Source organism: Bubalus bubalis, chromosome 6 (assembly GCF_019923935.1).
Source record: "Bubalus bubalis isolate 160015118507 breed Murrah chromosome 6, NDDB_SH_1, whole genome shotgun sequence".
Lineage (NCBI taxonomy): Eukaryota > Metazoa > Chordata > Mammalia > Artiodactyla > Bovidae > Bubalus > Bubalus bubalis.
Window position 1 is genome coordinate 25,908,685 of NC_059162.1, and position 21,172 is coordinate 25,929,856.

General features: G+C 36.4%; 1 protein-coding gene across 7 annotated transcripts in view; it reads right to left on the minus strand.

Moving 5' to 3' along the window:
• Positions 1-454: 454 nt before the first annotated feature.
• The window catches only part of MAN1A2 (mannosidase alpha class 1A member 2), a 149,065-nt gene continuing 128,347 nt past the window's right edge, over positions 455-21,172 (minus strand). Inside the window, exons 13-15 of one of the 7 annotated variants that reach the window (XR_006551710.1) lie at positions 3,949-5,912; positions 3,371-3,497; positions 455-2,186 (exon numbers count right to left, since the gene is read on the minus strand). Coding sequence is in view for 3 of the 7 variants with exons in the window: in XM_044944495.1 (XP_044800430.1) it covers positions 5,699-5,912 (214 nt within the window). In the remaining 4 variants the exon portion in view is untranslated. Of the gene's footprint in view, positions 6,338-21,172 lie in introns of all 7 variants that reach the window. The other 6 variants (XR_006551711.1, XR_006551708.1, XR_006551709.1 and 3 more) reach the window with 6 other exon arrangements.

Sequence of the window (21,172 nt, forward strand, 5' to 3'; positions counted from 1 at the left end):
TATACTATCCATTTGATGATTCAGGGGTACAGTTTTAAATATCCTGTGCTTTTACAGTATTGATAGGTTAAACCATTATCTATATTATAGCTGACTCTATTCCTCAAGTCCTGTAGGCCTGTTTTTGCTCAAGAATCACTTAAGAAGAATCAGATAACAGAAAGAGATCCAGTGATTATATAATTTTTGAGCTTGATGGTCTCAGAGGTTGGACTAGACTAGATAAAACAGTCACACAGGCCTATAGTTTGTTTTCTTAAAATTAGATGGCATGAAACTTTCATCTGGCAAGCTCTTCATCTTTCTGTAACATTGAGGAATATTAAGATTAGCTGAACCAAAAGAAATGCTCTCTGAATGTTCCCAGTCTCCCAACTCAGAGTCGAAGTTGTTCTACAAACAGGAAGACCGAACTGTGCTGTCATCAATGGGTACAAATAAAGGATAAACAGACTTTTCACTTAAAGAACATCTTTATTTAATCTTTAATATACAATATTACCTTTAATTTATAAAAATTATGTATGGAGGACATAACTGGAAATCAGTTCAGGAGTGGCCGGTGGGTACCGATTTAGGAGGTTATACTTGCCCCACTTATTAGTTTAGGGAAAAATTATACCAGTGAATTTGAGACCAGTAAGATTGAGAAATGGCATTTCAACTTCTGAATCTGTATTAAAACTGAGGATGCTTTATTCAACCTATCCAACAAAAACTAATTTCTAAATTTTTTAAAAAATAACTTTTCCCAAGAGGTGAGCTTATCTCCATGGATTTTTCTGGTATATAATTTGAGTAGAAGTCTGTAGTTTTCAAATAGCTGCAACACATTTTTAATTATTTAAAATCTTCTGCATATTAACATGTATGTATGTGGGTGTATGTGTCTGTGTACTCACACTTACATTCACACTGATTCACACTGAGCCGAAGCCCTCTGTATTGTATGCTGGACCTAGAAAGGTAATTCATTTATGGTGTGTGTCCCCCCTGTCATTCTGAGTACAGGCTTCCCCTCTTCTAGGATTTCTAAACTTAGTGAAATATTTGGTAAACTTCTTTGTGAAAAAAGCTATCCTCAGGAAGCTCAGTGCACTGCAATGTACATATGTACTAGCAATGTGGTATCATGTAATTTCATGAGTTCTGCTGGGCTCAAAGGTTAAAGTGGATTAGTTGTTAAACAGTTAAAAGGCTGAGGATGCTTTAATTTAAATATAATGCACACTGACATTATGAAATACTTTTGACTTGATAAAGGATTGACCAAGTGCAAGAAGAGGAAGGGAACTCTTCTTCTGGACACATCTTTTTCTCTGCATTCCTCAGATTTAGGCTGTTGCAGAGGCAACAAGGGCAACAGTACCTTTCTGCAGTCTAAAAAGGAAGAGTAGTTGCCACATGGCAACTGAGCCACATAACCCATTTTCTGTTGCTTAAAATTTTTTCAGGAGATTGACTTCTGTAGCACAAAGGTCAGAAATATAATTTCACATTCTTGTCATAGGGCCCTAAGAGTATTTAAGTGGAGGAATTTTTGCAGCTCCAGCCATCCAGAGTCCTGGTCCAAAGGTCAATGAGCAGGCAGAACCTGGAGCAAATGTACTAATTTTGATACCAGAGAGACCCTTCCTTTTACATGGAGGCTCTGGAATTGTGGCATTAAATGACAAGAAAGGGTAAGGGCTGACAGCATATCCCACAAACAAACAAAATGCCTCCTTCAAGATAGTTGTACCATACTGAAACCTGAACAGCCTCCGGAGTATAGCTATTTTCAAGACAACAAATATATAGCTTTAGGTTACACAAATACATATGATCATACATACATGACTTTTTTTTTGCTTTAAAAATGAATTATGTATTCAAAACACAGATAAAATATGAATATCAAAGATTATAGGGTCTTACACAAATTAAAATTGAGATCAAGGGGTAACAACTATGATCCATGGGCCAAATCTAGTCCTCCATGTTCCAGAAAATAAAGTTTTATTGGAAAACAGCCACCAACACCCCTTCCTTTACATGTTGTCTATACTTGCTTTGATGGCTCAACAGCAGAACTGAGTAGTAGAGATAGAGACTGTATGGCTCACAACGCCTGAAATATTCACCATCTGGCTCTCTGGAGGAAAGCATGCTGATCCACAGATCACAGACAACATGACCTGAATGAGCTGAAGGAACAGAAAATCATCTTCATCAATGTTCTGGAACCAAGTACATTAAAATATCTCCAGATCATATTTGGTTACTCAAATATTCTGCTTAAAATCTGTGCAGCCAAAACTAGTTAACAACAGTGTTCATTAATTAACAGAGACAATACTAAAAATCTTTCTGTGTATCATTGTATTTATGTATATATCTACATAAAGAGTGGATTAAGATATGAGCTAGCCAATCTGAGTGTAAGGAAACCTAAAGAAAAATAAGAACTCAAAATACCATTACTAGGAACTGTTATTAGGAACTTAGAAATATTTCAGTATATTCTTCTTTTATATTTAACAGCATGAGACCATTACTAGGAACCACAGCAGAGTGTAAACAATTTACAACTAACTGCAAATTTTACCCATTTAATTATGTGACAAAATTTTTTGAATATAAAATAACCAGCATTTCTATAAAACATTAACTTTTAATTACCTAATTAAAGTGATAATAGCAAAATAAGAATGTTTTTATTTCTAAAGTAGATATTTTAGTCAAAGTTGCATCAGAAATCAAGTATTTCTTTTGACATTTTTCAAGAGACTTTAGTTATTAACTACAATTATAGCTGTTAGTAGTATATAGTAACACAGTTTAAAATATATTATAAACCATTTCTTTTCTTCTTTAATTTAAAGGAAATATAAAATTAAGGACTTTGTAACATGAATCATACTGAAAAACACTTAAAATGGTATGAACAACTCTTATACAGAAAATGCCACTGGAATCACAAAGTGTTCTAACACTTGAAAGTGCCGAGCACAGTGCTTGGCACACATTAGGTATGCTGTGCTTGTTCACTCACTCACTCACTCACTCATTCATAAGGAATCCACGCCTAAGGAGAAACTCCAAGGCCAAGCACAACAAATTTTACCAACAAATTTGAAGTTCTGACAAAGACTTTGGCAATGGAGAATGGGAGAGGAGATGTTAATGATCAAAATTTCCAACTGCTTGGTTAAAATCTACCAACTGAAGCCCTGGGTTGTCCTAGAGAACATCACAGAGAATCAGGGTCAATATTCCACAACAGGAATATATTCCTTCAATACCCAGGTTTTGCTTTTACACATAAACATTTACTCAAAGACAAGAATAGTTGGTATCAGACATAAGACAGCACATCTCTGCAACCCACCAGAAAGTAAGAATCCTGTGACTGGGTACCTATTTTTCTGCACTGAGACTTCTTTTTGGTTGGGACCACATTCTCTTGGTTTTAACAACTTAATACTGGTTTGAACCAAAAACGTGATTCTGAAATTCTAAAAGAAAGAAAAAATAAATATAGAAGGTAGAGGGGTGTTTAACATCTATTTTTTTCTCTTGTATACCAAATGATCTATCTACTCTGCACATTTGTGCCAAAGGCACAAAGTAATGTGTCTGCTTTTGAGGAGGCACCTGGAAAGGAGCATTTCTAGGCTCTTTGCAGAAGGTCTTAAAAATATAACGAATGTTTAACCTGAGTCATAAGGTCTACAAAATGCAAAGGACTGTAAAGGACAGAAAAAAGTAAAGAATACTCTCAGAAACTAGCAGAATATGGGAATAATAGGATAAGGATTGATCTTGGAGAAAAGAAAATTTTAAATCCTTAACAAAAATAAAACATGAAACTGGCAACTCGTAGCTGACTTAAATGTAATTGCCTTTGGTATTCAGAGAAGAAAAAAAAGAAAAAGGAAGCAATGTCATAAGCTCTAGTCTTCTCACCATCACAAGGAAGATAAGGAGATGATGAAGACTCTTCCTTTGTCCCTCTCAAGAGTTTTTGTTTGTACCAGAACTAGCCATGCTCATACACCTCTCTGTCTTCTCTTGAGCTCCAGAAAGACAAACAGAGCACTTGGTGTGGGGGTTTTGTCTTCTCACTCCTTGAGAAGTTCCTGGGGAACAAAAAGGTTCCTTTACTCTGCATTCTTCTAAACGAAGTGAGGAAGTGTTCACTGCCATCTACAAAGCTGTTCTGGGTCTTTTGCCAAGTCAAGTTATTCATTTTTTTTAAGTGACTCATAAGTGGGCTTGTGCTATTTTTAGGAGCAAAGCTAATGTTTTTTGAGAACCAAACACTTTCCCTTTCTCTTCTAAAGTTAGTCATCTACCCTTTTCATTTAAAATTTTTAGTTTCTCAACTAGTACAAGATATTACAATTTCAAAATATGTACTAAAATTTAAGTTTCCTAAAGATTTAAATAATGCAACTGGCTCTACATCCTTACTTTCTATGTATAGTGAAAATCTTGAGGGGGTTATCATTTATGGATCATCTTCTGAACTATGTGAACTGTTTGACTATTTGTGGTATAAGATGAACACCCTTAAAATATTTAATCATATTAATTTACTAAATCTTTTTCCAATGTAAACCTACCACATGCTAATAAAAAAATTAAAAAAAACTATCAAAAGAAGACAATAAACCTTCAGAACTCTAAAGTGGGCTTCCTACACATTGCTTTTTGAAATCTTCAAATTCATAGTAAATATTAGACTAATACTACTACTCCCAACTATTACTGCCAATGGAAGCTGTTTGCATTAAGTGTAAGGAAGAAAAAGCATCTTGTACTGTGACATAAATTTAAGGGGCAGAAAATTTATAAGCCTTATTTATCTTTTAGTTCCTGATAAAATTTAAGTTATTCCCCCACAAATATATAAAGAAATATTGCAAAATCTATTGATGGTAAGAGAAAGCCCCATAGATTTATTTCAAATTTAGTATAATATAATTAAATTATACCACATTTTAATTACTAAATATTATTTTGAAACTACTCTAATTCTTTGGATTTATATAAATATCCTTGGAGAAAAAAAGTTGAATTTATTTTTTACATAAAATGTTTATGAAAAGCTCACTCATCTGATGGGATAATAAAGGATCCCCTATCCCAAAAACAGTTAAGGAAGTTTCACTACATTTTGTTTTTGATTTAATAAATTGTGAAAGTAATCTGGTTCATCAAGGTAAATTCAGAGCTGCATAACAGTGCAGTGAATTTTACCAAGCCACACAAAGAGCTGAAAATTGAGGGAGTCTACTAAGGTCAAAGTGAACGAAATTTACTTGGTAGATTTGCTGGTTTGAAAAAATAATCTCCTACCAACAAAACCAAGGCTTTCTCTTAGAACAGGTTTCAAGGCAACAAACTGCAGCATTTTCCCCACTTTTTGTCATGCTACCAACACGAGACTGAACAACATGCACGGAATTCCAAACCCAGGCTCATAAGTAGTGGTGATGATAAATAGTAGTTTCAATGATTCCATATGGAGACAAAGACTTGAAGAGTATTCTTTGTGAATCATGTCCCCAGAGAAATCAAATTTAACCAAGAAATTTTAACGGACTAGATTGTGATTTGAAATGGCTGCCAGTCTGCATCTAATGGGAACTTGAAAATTCAGAGAGGGATAGGTATTCTGTTTCTTTTTCGAGTCTTCCTGTGGCCTATGCAGTTATATTGTTCTTTTGCTCTTGTTTATTTTAATCCATTCCATTATTAAAAATGGAGGGGAAAAGAGGACAAACAATGTGTAAATATTGTGACTTGAGAGCTGCTCCACGGAGGAAACAAATGTGTAATTGGTTCCAAAGGCCATCTCCAACTCCTGCAAGGTGCTCCACATTCTTGGCTTATTCTTAGAAGTATAGCCTCCAGATTCCAGGACTCTAGAAACAACAGCAACAGGCATAATTTTTCAAGTGACCATCTCATTAAGAATCAAAGCACATCAGGTCTCTGTCCAACATACACCAGAATATGTTTTGGTCAGGTATAAAATGGAATCATTTCAAAGTTGAAATATCTACAAGTTGAAAAGTCTTGCAGGGAATAGTCATGTTTCACCCTGCCATGTTGACTTAAGAGGTCCAGGTTTTCAAAAGGCCCCTCTCCAGACTAATTTCTGTAGTGGTCCATGTAAACAAAACACAGGTGAGAATGGTCTTTCTGGAGCTTCATTCATCGAACAGCAGGATTTCTTGAAAGTGTGGTGTTGGCTAAATGCAACACAGGCAGAGGGTGAGCCTCTGTATTAAATACCCAGTGGTCTAAAGGTAAAAGGTCATCACCGGAGAACAGCAGATACAAATACCTGAAAATTTAAAGAAAAAAAAAATGACTTTCAACTAGAATTCAACAAGATCAGGTGATCTCAGTTATAATGGGAGAGTACACCAGTAACCTATTTTGAGAACTTTGATGAAAAACACGCCAGAAAATGAACCTCAGTCATTCAAATGATTAAAAACACAAAAGCAATGTATTCCAGAAAAGTGAATAAAATCCAGTAAGATGAACAACTAGACCTCTGAAAGAAGGCAGTTAAAAAGCAAATTCCACATACCTGTCTGAAGCACATAAAACAATAATGCTATAAAATGGCATAAAACAAACCAATCCATGGTTTTTTAGAGACATTCTTTTAAAATTCAGATATAATATCAATCATGTGTTTTGGCAACTTATAGAGATCACAGTATAACTACAAATTAATGTGTGTGTGTGTGTTAGTTGCTCAGTCTTGTCCGACTCTTTGGGACCTCATGGACTGCAGCCTGACAGACTCCTCTGTCCATGGGATGTCTTAAGTAAGGATATTGGAGTGGGTTGCCACTCCCTTCTCCAAGGTATCTTCCCAACCCAGGGATCAAACCCGAATTAATAAACACTAAAGAAAGTAAGTGAAGCATTATTATTTGGACACAGCAATGACTTTATATACTCCTAATACATTAGTTTTTATAGTTCTTGGAGCAGATACTGCAAACTGTTCAAAAAAAGTTCTAGAAACATTATGGATTTACAGGAGGGTTAATCATTTATTAGTCTTTCTTAATAGGTAATAGCATTGTTTATATGAAGACATATATATTTACACCTCTCCATGAACACTGCAGGGCACAGGGGTAACTTAGAAGTTTAAAACAGTTTACACAACAATTCTTACCATGATAGGTAAAAATATCATATGTATATCACATTATATATTATAATTGGGCAAATTCCAATATGAATTCTATTACAGGGTTATCAAAGTGAGCAGAAAACAACCATACAGAGTTGGCAACCTGGGTTATAACTCTTGATCTCAGCAGTAAGTAGCTGGGCTTTACTTAAGGCTTTGGTGAAGAATTCCTTTACAGTATTTTAGCTAAACTTTCTTTATTTTAAAAATAGGCACATTAACATCTTTTCATTTTACTGTTATAGTTCCTGATGACAGAGTAAAACCATATGGCACTGAGGTAAATGGAGGCTGCTTATCAACTGTGTAACTGGTGAAGCTGGAATGGAGAGTAACAGGGCCTCTACTTTCACTCTGATCCCAGACCTTGAAATCTGCTTGACTGACTTACTCACCAGGTAACAGGCAGAGAAGCTGGAACTGAAAAAGGCTTGGATGAACATAGCAAGAGACTCTGCTGAGTCTGCTTACTGTATGGAGATGAGAAGCACAAGCTCTCTGTGTTCTGGGCACAAACATGTCTAGGAGAGCTATGTTCTGTGCAGTTTCATGTCTTTTGGCTAAATGTGGGCTAATGTAGCAGGCTCACTCTAACTGTAACACTTCTTGGGAGAGGAGTAGGTGAAGGAATAGAGAGAAAATGCAGTTTCTTGTAAAATGATTTCTTTACATTGGAAAGTGCTATAGAAGTACCTTATGTAAATACACAAAAAGCTTTAGATAACAGAAATTGGTATTTTATTTTTAAACAATCATGAAACAATCTTAATAAAACTGTAGTGGGTTGAGTAGCCCCCCTATTCCCCAACTCATGTCCATCTGGTGCCTCAGAATGTCACTTTATTTGGAAATAGGGTCTCTGGTATATAATTAGTCAAGGATCTGAAGAGGAAACCATCCTTGTAGTGTGGGCCCTAAAACCAATGGCTTCTATCTGTACAAGAGAAAGGAGAGCGAGTGATCTGGACCCAGAGACATGAAAATCATGTGAAGGCAGAGGCAAAGACTCAAGGAACACCATCCAAAGAACACCTTCAGAGGAAAATTATTTCAGACTTCTGGACTGCAGAGGTGTGAGACAAAAACTTCTGTAATGCCACCAAGTTTGTGGTGATTTGTTACTGCAGCTCTAGGAAATTAATACAATTTTCATGCCAAGCCTCCAGAGGATTCCTCTGGACCTTAAGCAGGGGTTTGGAGAGTCAAATAGGCCCTAGACAGCAGGAGGTAGACTATAGATATATATTTAAAATTTTATAGCAAAATAAATGTTTGAAATTAAAGTAAAATAGCTAAACAACTCATGTCAGGGCCATGGTACATTATTACTGACAGAGATTTTTAACTTGGATTTTAAATACAGAACAACCGAATAAGTGTGATCTTTGCTATGAAAGTTGAGAAAAGTCTAATTCAAATTAGCTATCAGACTACCAGATCCTCTAATAAGGATTTTTTATGACTACAGTTTAAAGTTGAAGATAACAGATGACAAACAGCATTGCCAAAGGCCTGTAAGTATATAAAAAGGTGCTATTAAGTACCTCAGTTTTACTGGATGTCTTGCTTGCTTTTTAGAACTATTTTAAAATGTTGTTCACATATACCTCTTTTATCTATAAAGACAAGACATTCAGAGGAGGTGATGGTACCAGAAGTAATCTCAACTAAGTGTTGGTAGCATTCACCAAATAGGGAAGTTTTACAGTCAAACAGGAAAGAACAGTCAACCAAATCTGAGAAGAAACATTTAGGTGTCTATGGAGAAATGCTAAGGCTAAAAAAGAACCAACTACCAAACTACTGTGTTCTTTACTTAGTTCTTTATGTTTATCAAATGAGCCTTGCTGACTTGTTTATTCTTTTCCACAACTACCAGGGGCAGTGTTCACGGTATTATGGATAGATGCTACAACCCTAAAGGCTTGCATTAGGGACTACAACTAACTCACAAGAAAACCTGAGACTGTTTGAAAAATTACTTAAATCTTCCATTTCATTTATACTCCTAATGTTTAAATAATGTCTTAGGATGGATAAATTGAAGACATGCAGTGGAAATTATATTCTAAAAAATGATACATTAAAATATACAATTATTAACCTCTCCAAAAGATCTGTCCCTCTCTGCCTTTCTTAAATCTTAAAGTTGTTTCCTAGTGGGAAAGGGTGGGGAAGGAAAAAACATTGAAACAAACATGGCAGTATTGTGGATTCAAATCCATTTTTTTGAAAGATAAACTGGAAGTGGAGCATTTGTGATATTGAGACATGAAGGGGCTGGGAAAAATTCATCTTCCTCTCCTTTAGGGGTCAAATAATTTAGGGTGACTTTCCTATAGGTCAGAGAACACTGAAACTACATAAACAGTTGGGATTATTTCATATAACAAAAAGCCCAGATGTAGGTGGTAATCTTGGTTAAAGATTAATGAAAAAATATTAATTTTTTTCCAGGTGCCAAAAGGCCTTATCCCTTTTTCCCTTTTCTTAGGTCACTGCCTTGAGAAAACTTCTAACTGTCCCTTTGATACATATGTAAATCTTTTTTTAAAGCTTCATAAACCTCTTGCCAGTGTTACAATCCAGGAATGATTTTCTTAAAAGGCCTGGGAGCCATGCCTCTGAAATATAAACATCAAGGAAGATAGCACCCCAATCTCTCTGTCACTGTGAGGTTAGCTTAGGTAACTTCCTCTAAGCTCTAATTAACCCCTTGTGATAAATATAGAAGTATTATTTTTCCTTTGGATAAAGAGAATTAACACACATGGCCTCCCCAGTTACCTTATGAATTCAGAATGAACCAAGTACAGCAAATGGTGCTGTCAAGAAACTACCCATTTCTCATTACACTGCCTTTGTACCTTTGTCAGAAAAATGTCTTCCCACCACTTCCAAGATCCTGTTTCAAATATTTGTCCATCAATTATTACTGTCTATTTCACCAATACCACACTGTTCTAATTATGATAGCTTTATAGTAAGTCTTGAAATCAGGCAGTATTAGGCTTTCAACTTTGCTTTTTTTTGAAACTTGTTTTGGTTATTCTAAGTTTTGTATTTCCATATGAAATTTAGAAACAGCTTATTAATTTCTACCCAAAAGAACATCCAGGAATTTTGTTTGGGATTATGCAACTACAGAATAATTGAGGGAGAGTTGACAATACTGAATTCTCAGAACCACAAAGTGAATCTCTCCATTTATTTAGATCTTTAATTTCTCTCAGCAATGATTTTTAGTTTTCACTGTACAGGTCTTTAATGTGTTTTGGCAAGATATCCCTAAAATTTCATATCATTTCATATGCTATTACAAGGGGAAATTTTTCAGTTTCAATTTCTTGTTTGCTCATTGCTAGTATATATAATTGATTTTAATATATTAATCTTCTGTCCACAACTCTGCTAAATTAACTTACTAATTCTACTAACTTTTTGAGAAACTCCATAGGATTTTCAAAGATGACAATCATCCTCTACAAAAAAAAAAGAGTCTTTTCTTTTGTCTGGCTGCAGATAGAACCTCCATTACAAGGCTAAATAGAACTGAAGAGAACAGACATCCTTGTCTTGTTCCTAATCTTAGGAGGATCTTAGTTCTTCAATATGATGTAACTATACATTCTTCATACATGTCATTTATCAAGTTAAGGAAGTTCCTTTCTATTTTTTGTTTGCTAAGAATTTTATCAGGAATGGATACTGGATTTTGTTAAGTGATTTTTCTGTCTATTGAGGTAAGCATATAGTTTTTGTTTTACAGTTCATTGACTGATTTTCAAATGTTAAATCAAGCCTGCATACTTGGAATAAACCCACTTGGGTCATGATGTATTAACTATTTAATATGCTGTTAGACTTGATTTGCTAAAATCTTGTTTAGCTATTTTGTAGTTAACTACATGCAGGTCAGGAAGCAACAGAACTGGACATGGAATAACAGACTGGTTCCAAATAGGAAAAGGAGTTCGTCAAGGCTGTATATTGTCACCCTGCTTATTTAACCTATATGCAGAGTACATCATGAGAAACGCTGGGCTGGAAGAAGCACAAGCTGGAATCAAGATTGCTGGGAGAAACCTCAATCACCTTAGATATGCAGATGACACCACCCTTATGGCAGAAAGTGAAGAGGAACTCAAAAGCCTCTTGATGAAAGTGAAAGAGGAGAGTGAAAAAGTTGGCTTAAAGCACAACATTCAGAAAACTAAGATCATGGCATCTGGTCCCATCACTTTATGGGAAACAGATGCAGAAACAGTGTCAGACTTTATTTTTTGGGGCTCCAAAATCACTGCAGATGGTGACTGCAGCCATGAAATTAAAAGATGCTTACTCCTTGGAAGAAAAGTTGTAACCAATCTAGATAGCATATTGAAAAGCAGAGACATTACTTGGCCAACAAAGGTCTGTCTAGTCAAGGCTATGGTTTTTCCAGTGGTCATGTATGAATGTGAGAGTTGGACTGTGAAGAAAGCTGAGTGCCGAAGAATTGATGCTTTTGAACTGTGGTGTTGGAGAAGACTCTTGAGAGTCCCTTGGACTGCGAGGAGATCCAACCAGTCCATTCTGAAGGAGATCAGTCCTGGGTGTTCTTTGGAAGGAATGATGCTAAAGCTGAAAGTCCAGTACTTTGGCCACCTCATGCGAAAAGTTGACTCATTGGAAAAGACTCTAATGCTGGGAGGGATTGGGGGCAGGAGGAAAAGGGGACGACAGAGGATGAGATGGCTGGATGGCATCCCCGACTCGATGGATGTGAGTCTGAGTGAACTCTGGGAGTTGGTGATGGACAGGGAGGCCTGGCGTGCTGCGATTCATAGGGTCACAAAGAGTCGGACACGACTGAGCTGAACTGAACTGAAGTTCATGAGGGATACTAGTCTTGCTTTCAACGAGGACTCTGTCATTGTTATATTTGCTCCTTTTTGCCTAACTTGTCTTTTCCCTCTGGTTGCTTTTAAGATTTTTTTCTTTATCACTATTTTTGAGCAATGTGATTACAATGTGCCTTGGGTGAAGCATTTTTTATGTTCCTTTTCCTTGAACTTTAGTCTGCGAGTATAGTATCTGCAGCAAGTTTGAAAAGATTGGGATCAGTTTTTCATCCATACCGCTGTCCTCTTTGCCAGAGACTCCATTTCCACATATTTTAAACCATGTGCAGCTGTTACACAGCTCACAACGCTCTTTTCATTTTTCTAAGATTCTTTCTTTTGTTGTTCTTGTTTCATTTTGATTTCTATTCCTATGTTTTCAAGTTCACTCACCTTTTTTTCCTGCAATGTCTAATGTGCTATTAATCTTATTTGGTATATTTATTTTCCAATCCAGACATTGTAGTTTTCATTTCTGGAAGTTTGATTTGGGTTTTAACATCTTCCACATCTGTACTTAATGTTTTGAATACACAGAATACAGTTATAATAACTGTTTTAATATTATCTGCTAATTCTAACATGTCTATGAGTTCCAAGTTAATTTCAATTGATAACCTCCATGTTTGTTCCTGGATAGTTTTCTATCACTATAAATCTTAAGTTTTATTCAGGAATATCATTAAGTTACTTGGAAACAGTCTGATCCTTTCAGGTCTTGTTTTTATGATTTGTTATGTAGATCCAAAGCTGTAGATTATTCCCCTCTACTGAGGCACAAGCTGGATTTAGAAAAGGCAGAGGAACCAGAGATAAAATTGCCAACATATACAGGATCATAGAAAAAGCAAGGGAATTCCAAAAAAAATCTACTTCTGCTTCACTATGCTAAAGCCTTTGATTGGGTGGATCACAACAAACTGTGGAATATTCTTAATGAGATGAGAATACCAGACCATATTACCAGCCTCCTGAGAAACTTGTATGCAGGACAAGAAGCAACACTTAGAACTGGACATGGAACAACAGACTGGTTCAAAATTGGTAAAGGAGTATGTCAAGGCTGTATACTGTCACCCTGCTTATTTAATTTATATGTAGAGTACATCATGCGAAATGCCGGGCTGAATGAATCACAAGCTGCAATCAAGATTGCCGGGAGAAATATCAACAATCTCAGATATGCAGATGATACAACTTTAATGGGAGAAAGTGAAGAGGAACTAAGAGCCTCTTTATGAAAGTGAGAGTGAAAAAGCTGCCTTAAAACTCAACATTCAAAAACTATGATCATGGCATCTGGTCCTATCACTTCATGGCAAACAGATGGGGAAAACATGGAAAGTGTCAGATTTCATTTTCTTGGGCTTCAAAATTACTGTGGACGGTGACTGCAACCATGAAATTAAGACACTTGCTCCTGGGAAGAGTAGCTATGACAAACCTAGACAGTGTATTAAAAAGCCGACACATCACTTTGCTGACAAAGGTCCATATAGTCAAATATGGATTTTTGGTTTTTCCAGTAGTCATGTATGTATGGATGTGAGAGTTGGACCATAAAGAAGGCTGAGGGCCGAAGAATTAATGCTTTCGAACTATGGTGCTGGAGAAGACTCTTGAGAGTTCCTTGGACAGCAAGGAGATCAAACCAGTCAATCCTAAAGGAAATCAACCCTGAATATTGATGCTGAAGCTGAAGCTCCAATACTTTGGCCACCTGATGTGAAGAGATGACTCACTGGAAAAGCTCCTGATGCTGGAAGATTGAGGGCAAGAAGAGAAGGGGGTGACAGAGGATGAGATGGTTGGATGGCATCACTGACTCAATGGACATGAGCTTAAGCAAACTTCGGGAGATAGTGAAGGACAGGGAAGCCTGGCATGCTGCAGTTCATGGGGTCACAAAGAGTCAGACACGACTTAGTGACTGAACAACAACAACTGAGGCAGGACTTTCTTGAGTAATCGATTTGGATTCCCATAAATTAGGAGCTTTTCCAGTCAGGCTACTGAAACCAGACACTATTTCTAGTTCTGTGTGATCACCACAAACTGTTCCCTTTACTCACAGATGACTCTCTCCTCCTCAATTCAGATAGTTTCTTCATCCTGCCGAACACTACAGACTCTTGGGATCTCTGTACAGCTCTTTCCTCTCTGGTACTTTCCTGTAAACACTTGCTATCATAGTTTCCTTGGAATCACAGCTCCATCTCCTCAAGGAGTCTGCTGCACTCTGTCTCAGAAGTCCCCCTTCCTGTGCAGTAAACTGGAAACGCTATCATTAGACAGCAAACTGGGACATACACCAGGCTCACCTGGGTTTTGTCCCATCTCTCAGAGATCTCAGTCCTTCATTGCCTTTTGTCCAGTGTTTTGAAAACTACTGTTTCATACATAGTTTATCTGCTTGTTTCAAGGGGAAGGGTAAATAGGACGCTGGTTATCTCACCTTGGAGGAAGCAGAAGTCCTACTCTTCCATTTTCAAATACTTTGTTAAATGATTTGCTGAACACCATGCAATTATGCTCAGAGAATCCCTTACACTCTGTTATTAACCCAATTTAAAAAGATCATTAGAGTTTATCCAGCAAGAACTTGTTGTTAGGAACACTTTCTGGCTCTTCATGATCACTGATTCTTCTCTAAAGACTTCATACCATGACCTTCTAGAATTTTGTGAAAATGGACATTAAGTTCATCTATATTCATTTTTCTCAATCCAATTTTTCCCTTCTTTAAAATTATATATCTATTCTGTTGTGCTTCTCTCATTCATTCCCAAAAGAACATTAATACTGACTACAAAATCATATTTGTAGTAGTACCTTGGTGTGTAATTTCTTTGGATAATTGCAATCATTTAAAATAACAAGTTACCTTTCTCCCTTTGGGGCTCTCTCTGTCATCTGTTTTCCTTTCATTACATTCCAGGGTAAGCCACAGGGAATGCAGTTAAAAGTACAGATGCTTTGGCATTTTTTTTATTTTAAGTTCCCTTGGTAGCGTGCCATTGATTCTCTAATTTTTCATTGGGGTAAAAACACATAACATAAAATTTACCATTTTAACCATTTTTAAGTTCAGTAATATTATGTATATTCACATTATTGTGAAATAGAGCTCTAAAACTTTTTCATCTTGCAAAACTGAAACTCTATATCCTTTAAACAACAACTTCTCTTTTCCTCCTACTCCACCTCCTGGAAGAAGCTCCATCTTCTACTTTCTTTTTCTATGAATCTTATTACGGATATTTCAGGTAAGTGAAATCATAACAGTATTTGTCTTTTTGTGACTGGTTTATTTCACTTTACATAATGTCCTCAGCATTCATCCATATTCTTGCCTCCCTAATTTTGATTCTAAAATCTTAACTCCATTACTTCTAGTGAATATTCTTTAGTCAGGCTAGTATTCTTCCTGTATTTTTAAAGAAAGGTAGCATTTATTTTCTCAAGCTGGATCCATGAAATGACTTTCTGCTTTACCTCACTTATTAATACCTTATGCATTACTTAGCATTATTTCAATCTTTTGTCATGACTACTCTAGCTCACACTAAAGTTCCTTTCTCTGAATTTCCAAAACATTTATATTCTCTTGAGCACTATACGTGCACACGGACACACACACATTTTACACTTTTACTGAGTTTGCCCATGACCAGAAGTAAGAGATTTCTTAACCAGATTGTAAGCTCGTGGGTATAGTGTATGTTTCATATATTTAATTCTCAAATAGCACAATTCTGAGAGGAGCGCAGCTACTTAATAAATACTTTTTGACTTGACTTAGTTTATAAATCAGCTTTCAAGAGTTAAGTGAGCAGAGAATAGCAGAAAACAGGAGATTTAAAGCTACTTTTCTCATCTAGCTGGAAAAATAGTTCTCTCTTGTTAGAAAGCTAACTTTAAGATACAGTTACAGATAAGTTTATAAAAGATAAATGGAAGAGAATAGTGGCTTTGTTTTTTCAATCTTCCCTGTTGAGCTATTTTTCCTGTGTAAGAATCCTCACCCCAATAATCTATCTCATTGATTCTTCCTCTCTCACAAATAAATTACTAAGACACTTCTGATAACAAACTTGAATACTACTCCTGATGCTTTGTTGACAAAACCACTATCAAAACTGTCTTTGAACCTACTTCAAAGACACTTTTAATAGTCTGATAGCTGGCTAACTATACATTCATTTATGTATATGGAGAATAACTTTACAGGCAAAGGAAGATAACAGTAGCTATAAAAAGAATTAACTGAAACTACTACAGGAAATGACAACAATATCAGCAACAATAGCTGGCTTCTGGATAACAATTTATTATCTTTTCCCTCCCCCCACCTCAATATTATAAAACTTTCAAACCTACAGAAATTTGGAAAGAATTTTACAGTGAAAACTACATTCCTTTTCTAGATATTACCATTAACATTCTGTAATCTCCTTATTACAAATATATTACTCTATTCATGTATTACTAAAATAGTCCCCTAGAAAAAGCATCTAATTATTCAACTTAGCTAAGTATCAAGAAAAACATACTCAGTAAAAATGCTTACAGGACTTCCTGATGGTACAGTGGATAGGAATCTGTCTACCAATGCAGGGGGTACGGGTTCGACTCCTGGTCTGGGAAGATTCCACTTGTCATGGAGCAACTAACGCTCACCATAACTACTGAGCCCCTGCACCAGAACTCCTGGAGCCTGTGTGATCTAGGGCCTGAGAGTCACAACTACTGAGCCTGCGTGCTGCAACTACTGAAGCTGGAACGTGGCTAGAGCCCACACGGCCTAACTACTGAAGCCCGTGTACCTAGAGCCTATGCTCTGCAACAAGAGAAAACACTGCAATGAGAAGCCTGTGCACCGCAACTAGAGAAAGCCCACATGGAGCAACAAAGACCCAGAGCAACCAAAAATAAATTAATTAATTAATTTAAAAAAAAAAATCGCTTGCGAAGGGAGAAACAGAAGTCTTGCTAGAGTTTTTTTTTTAAACCAAAGCAAACTTAGAACACACTTCAGTCAACAATATTTACTGAAGTTTTGAGAAGAAGATTGTTGCCACAAATTTTAACTGTCATTTCTGCTTTAAGATGCACCAAGATTAAAACATTTACAATTTTACTTAATAGCAAATTATTTGATAGTAGCAAAATAGATGACATTAGTTAGTTTTAAGGAAAGAATTAAAACATTTCTAGATAGAAAAAACTTAAGATTAAGACGCTTATATGTAGTCAAACATAATTCTTTTTTTTCTAGATTCCTTTCAAAAGTATATGATTAACGGACCACCAGTAAGTGAATGAATAAATAAAATGTGGTTAACCAGCCATATAACAGAATACTTATCAAGAGAAAGGAATATACTGATACATGCAACACCACCAATTGGTCTAAAAAATATATGCTAAAAAGAATGTCAAACAAAAATAAGTGCATAATGCATGATTGCAATTATATGAAATTCCAGAATAAGCAACCTACAGTGACACAAACCAGATATGTGTTCAGGGACTCACTGGAAGATGAGGATAGAAATGTTCCACATTACCTGTGGTTGTAGTTACTCAGGCTTATATACTTGCCAAAATACAATGATCTGTACACTTAGAATACTTTAATAAAGCTGATTTTTAAAGTTAAGAAAAAAGATTGATGGAAAAGAAAAATAATCTTATTATGTGTTATTGCTACATAAGTACAATTTGAGTTGTAGCTCCCTCTACTGCCGGAAAAGAAAACTGGCAAGGACATTTCAAAATACAGTTTGGAAACTGAAAAAATACTCATATTAAACAGTGAAGTGAAATCCATTGTGTGTGTGTGTCCCTTAGTGTCTAATACTTAGATTGCACTGACGTTGTGGTAAGTCCTGCATGCTAAGTCACTTCAGTCATGTCTGACCCTTTGCGACCCTATGGACTGTAGCCTGCCATGCTTCTCTGTCCATGGGATTCTCCAGGCAGGGATACTGGAGTGGGTTGTTATTTCCTTCTCCAGAGAATCTTCCCAAGCCAGGGATCAAACCTGCATCTCTTATGTCTCCTGCGCTGGCAAGCGGGTTATTTACCACTAGCACCACCTTGGAAGCCCCAGGTTAAGTCTTAAGAGGGTTTAAAAAATGTGGAGACCATGGCTGTGGTCCTTCAGTATACCACTTCAGGAGACTGGACTACATAAATATAACACTTGAGCAATGATTTGCCCACCTGACCTCATGGTGTACTAGCTATTCCTTATCAGGATAGGTAATTCCTTGATCCCTAATTGCTACCATTAAGTGGTTTCCTGAGTCACAGATGTCAGTGGTTCCGGAAGTGTGATCCTCCAGACAGCAGCATCACCATCACCTGGTAACTTGTTACAAATGCAGATTCTCAGACTCCACTCTAACCTGCTAATCAGCAACTTTGGCGAGGGAGTCCAGGATCTGTGTTTTAAGAAGCTTTCCAAGTGACTCTGATGCATGCTCAAGTTTAAGAACCACTGCCCTAGGTTTACCAATTTTTGTAACTTCTAACACCATTTAGTTTGTACTGTTTTTGCTTTTCTCCTTCATGTTGGCATCTGAATCTGTGACTCTCTCCTGAAAACAGATCAACTTTCTTGATTCCCTCACTTTTCACATCTTGCCGCCTTCTTCTTGCTTTCTCAGTTTCTTGACTTATTATTAGCTATATTATCTAGCACTAACTGAATTCACACACTGAGCCTAAAGCAGGAAATAAAACAGGTCTATTATTCTCTTCTTCCCACTCCCATTTTGGCAAGATCTTATAAAACTGCTATTTTTCTGCTCTTGCTCTCTTGGAATCAAATGATTCCAATCCTTTATCCCACAAATATTTAATACTGAAACAAGTATATGTGACTTCACCATTGACGGTGGGGATACAAGAATAACTAAAATACACAAAAACACCATCCTTGTCGGTTCATATTCTAAGGCATATATTCTTATATTCCTAGGGAAATTTTATACTATGTTAGAATATAGATGCTATGGTGAAAATTAAAGTAACAGAAAATGAGAGAATAAGGGGACAATTTGAAATTTTACATAGGAAATCAGGAATGCTTTAAAAATTAGTTAGAAATGATAAAGTGATACAATTAAAAACTACTACTTAAGATTTGAAACTATAAGACACCTAGAACAAAACAGAGAAACAGCTTTTTGACAGGGGTCTTGGCAATTTTTTTGGATATGACACCAAAAGCACAAGCAACAAAGGCAGAAATAAGTCTAACTATCTCAAATTAAAAAGCTTCTGCAGTGCAAAAGACTCCAAAAAATGAAAAGGCAACCTACAGAATGGGAGAAGATAATTGCAAGTCATGTATCTGGCAGGAGTTAACATCCAAAATATATAAAAAATACACCTCAATAGCTAAAAACTAAATAACCCATTAAAAACAGGCAGAGGAATTGAATAGACATTTTCCCCAAAATACACAGAAATGGCCAATAGCTATATATGCAAAGATGCTCGACATTATTAATCATTAGGAAAATGCAAATCAAAACCACAATGAGATATCACACCTGTTTCAATGACTGTTATCAAAAAGGCAAGAAATAACAAGTGCTGGTGAAGATGGGGAGAAAAAGAAACCCTTGTGAACTGTTGCTGGGAATGTAGTACAAGTCTTGCACATAATGTTCCACACAAAAAATACTTAAATGATGATGAAGATGACATAAGAGCATCTCATTCCATACAGTTCTTGCTGTATAGTTATTAGATTTTCACACAGAGACAAGCACATGCACAACAGGTAAGTTTAGTAACTATACAGCATGATGATCTATTCATTAAGTGGAAGTGGATCATCACAAAGGTCTCCATTCTCATCATCCTCATGTTGAGTAGGCTGAGGATGAAGAGAAGAGGAGAGGTTGGTCTTGACGTCTCAGAGGTGGAAAGGGAGGCAGATACTCAGTATAGCTTTATGGAAATACAGCATAAATTCTGACTTTTTTGCTTTTGCATTTTTCTAAAAATGTTTCTATGTGGTACCAATTACTCATATCATAGAAGGTCCATGTTGTAAAAGAATTCGAAAGCTGTCTTAAATAATCAAAACCCTCCTACCAGGTAGTCTAGGGTCAATTTGCTTCCTGGACCTGCTTCTTCCACATCATCTGCCACTGGTTTGGAAGGGCTCATCTTCTGTTAATTCTTCTGGTGTGGTGTCTAATAGCTCTTGAATTTCTGAAAGATCGATATATTGAAACCCTTCACCTCCTTCTTTTTTATTTTTTTTCCCCATATCCACAATTTCTCTCATGATTTCTTTGATTGGCTCTGTTGTAGATCCTGTGAAGTCATGCGTAATATCTGGACAGTTTTCTCCTGTAAAGATTTACTGTTTTGGGCTTGATGGCTTTCATGGCTTTTTCTTTAACAATGACAGCATCTTCAAGGCTGTAATCCTTCCATTCATGATGTCTCTACTGGGGTTCTCATCCACAGTATTAAGTCTTTTATGTAAGTACCCTGTGTAAAGAGCCTAAAACATCTGTATGACCCCTGATCTAGAGGCTGACTTAAAGATGTTGTGTTTGGAGGCAAGTAGACCACTTTGATGCCTTTGGTGGTGAACTCTGGAGTTCTAGATGGCCAGGGTCATTGACCAATAATGAAAGAATTCTAAAAAGCAGTCTCTTACTGGCAAGGTACTTTCTGACTTCAGGGACAAAGCAAGGATGGAACAAATTCAGAAAAGGGTTCTCCTCCAGGCCTTCTTATTGTGCAACCAAAAGATGGTGTTTTTCTTTTTCCTTCAAGGCTCAAGGGTTATTAGCAGCTTTGAATATAAAGGCAGTTCTGATCAACCCAACTGCATTTGCACAAAATAGCAGAGTTGGCAGTTAACAGTAGAGCTCTCTCTTCCTGCCTTAAATCCTGGTGCTTGCTTCTCTTCTTTACTAATAAATGACCTCTGTGGCATTTTTCCCCCTAGAATAGGGCTCTTTTGTCTGCATTAAAAACCTGTTTAGCCAGATATTCTTTATCCTCAACGATTTTCTCAGTGGTGTCTGGGAACTCATCTGCT